Source organism: Scomber japonicus, chromosome 19, assembly GCF_027409825.1.
Source record: "Scomber japonicus isolate fScoJap1 chromosome 19, fScoJap1.pri, whole genome shotgun sequence".
NCBI lineage: Eukaryota > Metazoa > Chordata > Actinopteri > Scombriformes > Scombridae > Scomber > Scomber japonicus.
Window position 1 is genome coordinate 25,084,116 of NC_070596.1, and position 9,236 is coordinate 25,093,351.

Here is a 9,236-nt window from a genome sequence, read left to right on the forward strand (position 1 = left end):
GTTTGATTGATTGATGCCTCTGATAATCAACAAACAGATCTTTACAAAAGATATGACAACTTAAATCCACAAAAAGTGAAACACAGACAAATTACTCTGTGTGTGAGGTTATGTTCTGGTTATTTTCTTTCCTGGGGGCAACCGGTCATGGCCTGTCTGGTTCGTCTCTGTCTGCAGAGGTTAGCCGGAGGTTAGCAGCCGTCCTGATACGTTGATAAGGCCGTCTGCCTCCTATGATAACCGAGGTCAGGAGGAGATACGCTGTGAAATGTGCAGAAGGTCAGACGGCTCTCCTCTTTTAAATGGACAGACGATATGTGACTTCAGTAAAGTTTAATCAGCAGTTTTAGTGTCTTGTTTATAGCTCAATAACTAATAGAGGAGAATAACCTTATTTAGAGGAAAGGTAAGGATGTGGTGTTTAAATACTCTTGACTGCAGGTAGATGGCAGTGTTTTCACTTATACTGAAACAATAAATGTTCTTGTGCTTCATTTTGAGTTAATCAGCTCTAAGCAGCAACAATAACACACAGATTTCCCTTTGGAGCAGCTTCCAAACAGTCAAATCTGACTTTTGCCACAGTTTGTGCAACATAGTTATGTCATTTATTTGTTTTAAGTATAATTATATGATCTTATGCAGGTAAACACACAAACCCTCACACTTTATAAGTCTTTATTTAGCATTATAGATGTCTTTTTTTCTTCTTCTAATGATAAACCAAACTGATTAGAGGCTGATAAGAATTTCCGTAATTCATTGTTTTTAGCCTAATATTGGACAATTTAGACATTTTGACTTTATGATGACAGTAAAAGAAAAATTAAAAGATCACAGTTCATCCTGAGTGGGATGTGAATGTAGGGCCGTAATTAATTAGTATTTTCTCAACTTATTATTGGATAACTTTGGTTTTATAAAATGATGAAAAATGTTGACTAATGTTTCCCAAAGCAGCGTCTTCAATATGTTCTTAGTTCCAGCAACAGTCAACAACTCAAAAATAATCAATTTACTGTCACAGAAAATTAAAAAAACACTATAAAATATCCACATTTAAGAAGCTGGAAGCAGAAGATTTTTTCTTAAAAATGACTCAAATCAATTAATAAGTTTGGCAAATCATATTCTGTCTATCAACTCATCAATTAATGGACTTATTGTTCCAGCTCTACATGAGTGTTTCTATCACATTTTATGCCAATCCATCCATCAGTTGTTGAGATATTTCAGTCATTCATAAAATTAATCTAAAATATTTAGACTTATTTTAGTGACAGGGTTATTTTATCTTTACCAAAAAACAGATATTTTATCCATTAAATGTGTTTTATTTTCTTTATGCTCACACAGTAAAACATACAGGACAAACAAATAAACAATACACATAAATAAACACATAAAGGTTTTTACACCTTTAGGAAAAGTTACAAAAATTAGATTGTAAGAACGTTTTAATAAAGACATTTTAAAAGGCTCTTACTGGTTTGTGCGATCTGCTTTTTTATGCTATAAAAAATATATATTACCAAAAATATACCTCTTTTTTTCTTCTTTATGGGTTTGATGTTGAATATTAACATTAAAGAAAAGGCTTTATGATGACAACTCACAGACAAGGTTGTCTAAATCTTAAGTTGAACAATAATATAATGTATAATTCACACTGAACTTGATTATCTATACTTTGCATAATATAAAAAGGATATGAGTAAAGTCACATATGAGTCACATTTATTCATATCTGGTGCATTTTATGACAAACTGTCCCAGAGAGGCAGTTAAAACCATTATTGCCGCTGTTAACACTGGTTACCGTGACGATCAGACGACCACCTGAAGGATTTCAACAGCTTTCGTGTGTTTGGTTTGTGTTGAGTCGGCTTTGTTACGACCTCCTTTCTCCGCCGCGTTCATTTTCTCACAATACTCGGGCTGACCGCTCTGCTGGTGGCCGAACTCGAAGCTGATCCTGAGCTCACCCATCTGACAGTGAGGGAGGACGTTCGGGATCCACTCGATCACAAACGGACTGGCCTCCTTCTGGTCTGCGGTGCCGGGTCCTGTGAAGAGACGCAAAGAGAGCAATGTGTGACTGAACCTGACAAATAAGGCTTACTTGTGGTTCCTAGTATCTCTAAAAGTAGAATGGGGCTCCTCTCTCTCTCTCCTCTCCTGTGAAACCATCTTCCAGATTTGGTCCGGGGGGCAGACACCCTCCCGACATTTAAGAGTAGGCTTAAAACTTTCCTTTTTGATAAAGTTCATCGTTAGGGCTCTTAGAGCTCTTAGCTTATGCTGCTATAGGCTTAGACTGCCGGGGGACTCCCATGATGCACTGAGCTCCTCTCTCCTCCTCCCTCTCCCTCTCTCTCTCTATCCATCTATTTGCATTAACATTCATGTTCTATTAATGCATTCAATAAGCTAAACTTCTTCCCCGGAGTTGTCTGTGCTTTCTGGTCTCACAGGTAATCTGGGCCTGTAGACGTCCGGATGACAGATTCCAGTCCCGGACCTTCTAGCTTCATTGTTGATTTTCATTGTGCTTCTCTCCTCTATCCTTCCTTTCTCTCCTCTCAACCCCAACTGGTCGAGGCAGATGTTCTCCCACTCTGAGTCTGGTTCTGAGGTTACTTCCTGTTAAAAGGGAGTTTTTTCTTGCCACTGTTGCTCATGTGGGAATGTTGGGTCTCTTTAAAGTTAAAACCTGAAGAGTTCGGTTTAGAACCTGCTCTGTGTGTAAAGAGCCTTGAGATAACTCTGTTGTAATTTGGCGTTATACAAATAAAGATTGATTGATAAGTGACATTACAGCAGTGCAGAGAGTTTTCGGCGCTAAAATAGGGTTAGGGTTAGGGTTAAATGTCACTCACCAACTTTGAGAAAGGTGCGGAGCTCCATCGGTCGTATAGCTTGCGGCCGATCTGTCCTGTACCCCTCCGGTAGTTCGGGTTCAGGTGGAGGTTCAGGGCAGCGAAAAGGAGAATAGGAGCCGTCGACGTTCTTTACGAAACTCTGAGTGAGCTCCAGAGGCAGCTGGTGGACGGACGGCAGGATGAGGAAGAGATAAAGAGGTAAGAAGAACGGTTTCATTGATGTGCAGGAGAAGATTTGTGAGAGAAAGTGAGAGATGGGAGACGGAGTTTACCTCCTGGGTGTCAAAGATACGTTTGACCTGCATGAGATTTATGATGTGCCAGGTGTACTTGGAGAACGAGCCGAGAGGAAGTCCGTCATTTCTCACAAACGCTGAAATCCACAAAACGAGAAGAAGATAGATTGTCCATATTGTTTTCATATGTTCAGCCAATGGTGGAAGTAGTAGTCACATCTTCTATTTAAGGTAAAGTGCTCACTACAGTGATTTAAAAGTGAATAAAATTATATGTACAGTACTTGTCTCATTAGTAAAAATACCTCTGAGACTGATTTATGATTATATATTACATTATTAGATTGTCATTACTAATGCACAAAAACATAAAGCCCCTTTCAAAGGATCAAAAGATAAATCTAAGGGGTTATGAGATGATTAGTGGAATAGAAAAGATGAAAAAAACTGCACAAATCTGTATGTTTTGAGGGACATTTCTTAAAATATTTGCTGTTTATGTGAAATATTGAATAATTTTACATCTTTGGGCCTAAAATTGTTAAAAAGTTTTGAGGGAAAATCTCTCTTAGGCATTTGAAGCTAGACAACTTTTATTTTGTAAGAGGTCACAAGCCAAAAAGGTTGGGAGCTACTGCTTTAATCTTTAACAATAACAATCATATTTTAATAAACGTATATATAAACTGTAGTGAGGTAAAACTAGACCTGGGCAATTAATCGAAAAATAATCGAAAACAACATTTAGAAACTCTAATCGACTTAATCTGGCTCATGTCAATTAATGGTGGTGTTCACTGTTGCCATGACAGCAAAGGTTCCATATCTTTAAGGAATTTGTAAAAACTTGTCTCCAGCGATGATTTTAACCCAAACCATGATCTTTACATAGTTCTGATCAAGTAAACTAGACATTAACCACAGCTTCCTTCCGCTTTTCCTTTCTTCCTTCCTCCCTCCTTCTCTCTTTCCTCCCTTCCTCCCTCTTTTCCTGTCTCCCTCCCTCTTACCTTCCTTCTTCATCATTTCTTCCTTCTTCCTTCCTCCCTCCCTCCTTTACTTCCTTCTTCCCCCCTCCCTTCCTTTCCTCTGTCCTTCTTTCCTTCCTCTTTTCTTTTCTCACTCCCTCCTACCTTTCTTCTTCCTTCCTCCCTCCCCCCTCTTTCCTCCCTTCCTTCTGTCCCCCCTTCCTTCCTTCCTTTCCTCTGTCCTTCCTTTCCTCTGTCCTTCTTTCCTTCCTCTTTTCCTTTCTCCCTTCCTTCCTTCCTTCCTTCCTTCCTTCCTTCCTTCCTTCCTTCCTTCCTCTGTCTTTCCTCCCTTCATTTTAACCCAAACCATGATCTTTACATAGTTCTAATCAAGTAAACTAGACATTAACCACAGCGTTACACCTTAAGACATCATTGGGCAGTGTAAAATACTAAACTAAAGAAACTGTGAAAATATATAACTGTTCATCAAGGGTGGAGATAATCGTTCATTAATCGAGGTTAAAAGTTCAATTAATCGTGATTTTGATTTTTGCCATAATCGTCCAGCCCTAGGTAAAACTACAATATTCCCGTCTGAGATGCAGTAAAGTAACAAAATCAACAGGAATATTTAAGTATGTAATGTTGATGCAGTCCAAACAGTAGTAGCTCAGGTTTTGTTGTCTCACCTGTAGTGAAGTTGGGCAGTCTCCTCTTCTTCGAGCCGAGCGACAGACGATTCTGCAGAGCGTTGAAGAAGTCCTGAGGGATGTGGTACACCAGAGGTTCTGGTTTCCCTGATGAAAAACACCACCAACTTTTTTAAATCCACCTGGACCTTTACATTAAAAAAAACTTTACAATTATCATCCTGTGTGCTCTCTTTAGATTTGTTGACAATAGGAAAAAAATACGAGACGTGCTTCAGATTTACCATCGAACTGGTAGTGCATGGTCTGGTGGATCCTCTCTGTGACGCCCGCCAGCCACTGGTGGAAGCCCATCGTCACCGCGTGCTCGTCGACAACCTGCGTATTCCCTGAAACGTGAACACACAGATTAGAAGATCGAACAGCACTTCAAACACTCATTCATTATTTCTTTGTTTTTCAAAGTGGAACACCCCAGATGTTTAGTCTTTAAAGAGGACGTAACATGCACAGCTCCAGGTCTGTATTTGGAATATCTTGATTTATAGTTAAAACATCTTTATTTATCTTATACTGGTTCTTTATGCAGCCCCTAAATTCAGCCTCGGTCTGAAACAGGTTGTTTTAGCTCCTGCCTCTTTAAGACCCCCCTCCTAATGATCCCACCCTGTTCTGACTGACCAGCGACTCCGGTAAATGAACAATAGTTTCAGATTTATCTTCTTTTCCCTGTTTTTTACTCAAAATATACACTTCTCAATAATTAAAAGACACCCTAACCCTAATCCTAACCCTAACCTCCGACAACTTTAGCAACAGATGACAGAAAAGCAGCCATTTGTGTCACGCCCCCAGGAAGTGTCCTGGGCTGTGAAGCCAATCTGACATATTGGCCAAACCATAAAATTACAACATCTGGGGCCTTCCTGTGACCATTTCCCCCTGCAGATGATGAATTGAAGTGTTTTATTTGATCTATTAAGTCCAATAACATTTAGAGAGTCTAAAAGATATGATTATTTTATCCCTATTCAAAAAGGACTCCAGTGTGCTCTCGCTCTACGGGCCCAAAAACACAGAAGAGTGAGGAAGTGCACAGACACTGAGCTAACCTGATGCACCAGAGGGTTTATTACATCGAATCATCCGAGAAGTCGTCTCTGAAACTGTTTGGAAAAGGACCAAACACTTTCAAAAACTGTTTGGATGAACCATCTGTCTATCACTTGAAACCCGACAGCTGCCTCGCAAAGTAACTATTGAGCAACTTTCACAGGAATGAACGAGCAGTATTCAGTTCTCTTTAACACATCCTTTGCATGCACGATCTGATGTCATCACGAGGAGGAAGTAGAGATAATATAGCAGACGCAGCGTCGAGAGCAGGCTGAATTTTGACTTGAAGGCGGCATTTTAACACACGGTCACCTCAAGCTGTAGGACTTTGCCTCTATTTAACACACATCCATCATCATAACAGTATAAAAATAACATAAAATCATCATAAAAAAAACCTATTATGTCCCCTTTAAAACCCCTGTGAGTGTTTTATCGGTCACAATTTATGTGTTAAAATACTCTCATGTTCTTTTAGATAGTAGATCAGGATTAATGCAGCAGGATTAGACAGAGGAATGATAAAGACAGAGACAGATGTCTAAGACGATGTAAGGCTCTTTAACACACAAAGACAGACAGATTTAGGAAGCAGGAAGATGAAAAGGCAGAGAGGAGAGGAGGAGGAGGAGAGGAGGAGAGGAGGAGGAAGGGAGGTGGGGAGGGGTTCAGTAGTGAGATAGGCAGGCAGGCAGGCAGCACCTGGAGCCTTCAGACCACCGGCACCAGGGGCTTTCCTCTGACCGGCTTTCCTCAGACCGGAGGCCGACACGCCCTCTTTCCCCACCCCAGCGTTAGAGGCCACCGAGGCGGCTGACAGAGGCAGCAGGAAGTTAAAAAAAGAACGACAGGTTGGGGGAAAGATCAGACGGAGAAAGAGAAAAAAGGGACAATGGAAGATTCAGACAGAAATCATCCTGCAGTAATGATAGTGATAAATGCTTTGTAGTAAATCTTTTCATTATGATGAGTATTTATGATGAAACCACCAGAAAGAGATTCATCCAGGCGAAGTTTCTTTGCTTTGTGGTGAGAGTTGACGGGGTCGGCCTGCTGCAGAGGTTTCTCACCGGGACTGATTAACCTACAGGTGGTGTTCTGCTGCACACCTGCAAGAGAAAACAGAGAAAAGACACTTAAGACTTAATCAAAGTAATGTGACTTATTACATTTGATTATTACTTTTCTAATTGTCTAACCAATGTTTTCAGCTGTTACTTAATTACTTTCAAAAACTTATTGTAACTTATTACATTTGATTACTTAACACTTACTTAGGGTAAGTGTTCCCATTAAGCACCAAAATCTATGTTCAGGTGATATTTGATAGATATTTGATTTAAAAAAAGTCTAAAAGTCTGGCATAGGCTTAACTGGTACTGTGACACCATTTAAGTCCATGTGTGCTCCAAATAAGCCAAAATATAAGAAAATATTGATTTCAAAGAATTAAAAATAGCAATATATGTATTCAGTAACATGTTAAATATTCAAAAAATGAGGAAAAAACCCTCCTGAGCAAAATCTTAAAGGTCTGACTTCAGATGTAACCTCCTTTGTAATCATCAAGTAACTTTAATTTAATGACACATTTGTTCTCAGTAACTGTTACAGTCTTTTAAATATGTTTTGTTGCATTACTGCTAACTTTGGTTTTAATTTTTAGTAACTATTTATAACTGTCTTTTTAACACACTGACAGGAGCTGGTGTGATTCTGTATATGTAAACACTGTGAAATGACAATAAAGTGAATCTTGGACTTTATAAAAAGCTGCAAAACTAAATCCCTTCATCCTAAAGTGAAAGTTGGAGTTGGTTGCAGTACCGCTTGGTGTGTAGTTGATAAAAGCTGCAAACTCTGAAGCCAGTTTCTCATCGCTGGCGAAGGCACACACGCAGGCGTAGAAGTGAAGGCAGGGTTGTGATGATGCTGCCGAGCTGAGAGGAGGAGGAGGAGGAAGAGGAGGAGGATGAGTGTTGTTGTTGGATCCGCCTGCACCGTCAGCACCAGGTTTACCTCGTCTGCTGCTGACCTGGCAGGCGCAGTGAAAGACGCCGTGGTGTTGCTGCTGCTGCTGCTGCTGCTGAGCCTCTCTGCCCTTCCTCTCGCTTTTCGACACCTCGGACAGCCCGCCTGCACCCACGGTGAGGTGCAGCAGGCCCAGAGGATGCTGCGAGTCCGTGTGACACTTCACCACCAGCGTGTCTTTGGAGACCCGCTGCACCAGGGGGCCCGGAGACTCCGTCGCCAGCCTCCACAGCTCCTCCCTGGCTTGAATGGAGGCCTGCAGATCCTCCAGGACGGAGCTCTTTAAGGTCAGCGGGGTGGCGCAGCTCCGACACTCTATTGCTTGCTTGATGTGGATGCAGAGGGTGTCGGAGGATTGTTTGGAGTTGGCGACGGCGGACTCTGCCTCGCCCTGATTTGACCTTTGACCGTGTCTGCATGACGGCAAAAAGCAGCGGCCCAGGTTGATGCGGGTCAGCAGGGTCGCTCCATCACCGGTTGCTATGGCCGTATCGGTGGGGACGAGCTCAACGAAGCCCAGCTGCGTCGCCGTGGCCCCTCGTCCTTTGTGGCACACTGAAAACACCTGGACTCCCCCTCCTCCACCAACTCCTCCTCCCTCTCTCTCTTTCCCACCTCTCTCCTCACTATCTATTATCACTTTCACCACCTCCACCGCTCCTTTTTTGCTGTTCCTCCCCCCGGCCGTGGCATTTCTGAGGGAGATCCCGCAAGCCTTGTTCTTGCAGCTGAGCCCGCGGGTGCCGTTGTAGACCCCGCATTGAGGACACTTCCTGATACCCCTCAGTGTCGCCCTCCCCAGGTTGGAGAGGAAGGAGGGAGTGGTGGAGGTGGGCTTTCTGCTGTCTCTCTGCTTCGCTGCTAGGTTGGTTTGGGCGGTCGTGGTCTGTGGGGCGGAGGATGACACCACGCTGGATGAGGAGGTCACTGTCATTTCAGTTTCCATTTTGGGGCTCTTTCACACAAGCTGGAAGTGACACAGAGGGAAAAGTAGACAGAAAAGTAGGTTAAATGACATTAAAATGGTAATAATAATTATAAAAATAATGACATTAGTAGTTACTTAAGGAAAAAAGGCACATTATTAAACTTTAATAAAATTCTCATGCCTCCTTTAGTTATTTTTAAAAACAATATAACACCATTATAACACTTTAAATGCTTTGTAACTGCAAACCTGCTTCACATGCATCTGTCTTCTTTTTTTAAAAACACCACCTTCCTCTCTCACGTTTTATTTTTTTTAAAGCACAAAATGTTTAAACTACCTTCCTACCTACAGTTCAGCTCCTCTGCAGTTAAATTCAGCTCTTCTCTGGCCTCCAAAACCGTCTCGACCGTCGCCATTCC

General features: G+C 41.7%; 1 protein-coding gene across 2 annotated transcripts; it reads right to left on the reverse strand.

The window, feature by feature from the left end:
* Positions 1 to 1,485: 1,485 nt before the first annotated feature.
* c19h2orf42 (chromosome 19 C2orf42 homolog) lies at positions 1,486 to 9,236 on the reverse strand. Of its 2 annotated transcripts, none has more exons than XM_053340616.1 (8): positions 9,167 to 9,236; positions 7,683 to 8,853; positions 6,845 to 6,964; positions 5,024 to 5,128; positions 4,779 to 4,886; positions 3,155 to 3,255; positions 2,880 to 3,042; positions 1,486 to 2,066 (listed from the first exon to the last, which is right to left on the reverse strand). In XM_053340616.1, the coding sequence occupies exons 2-8, from the start codon at positions 8,830 to 8,832 to the stop codon at positions 1,828 to 1,830; spliced, it is 1,986 nt and encodes a 661-aa protein (XP_053196591.1). In that variant the 5' UTR covers positions 8,833 to 8,853; positions 9,167 to 9,236; the 3' UTR covers positions 1,486 to 1,827. The 2 variants fall into 2 exon arrangements, with proteins under 2 accessions (XP_053196591.1, XP_053196590.1); XM_053340615.1 differs by having other exon boundaries at positions 9,163 to 9,217.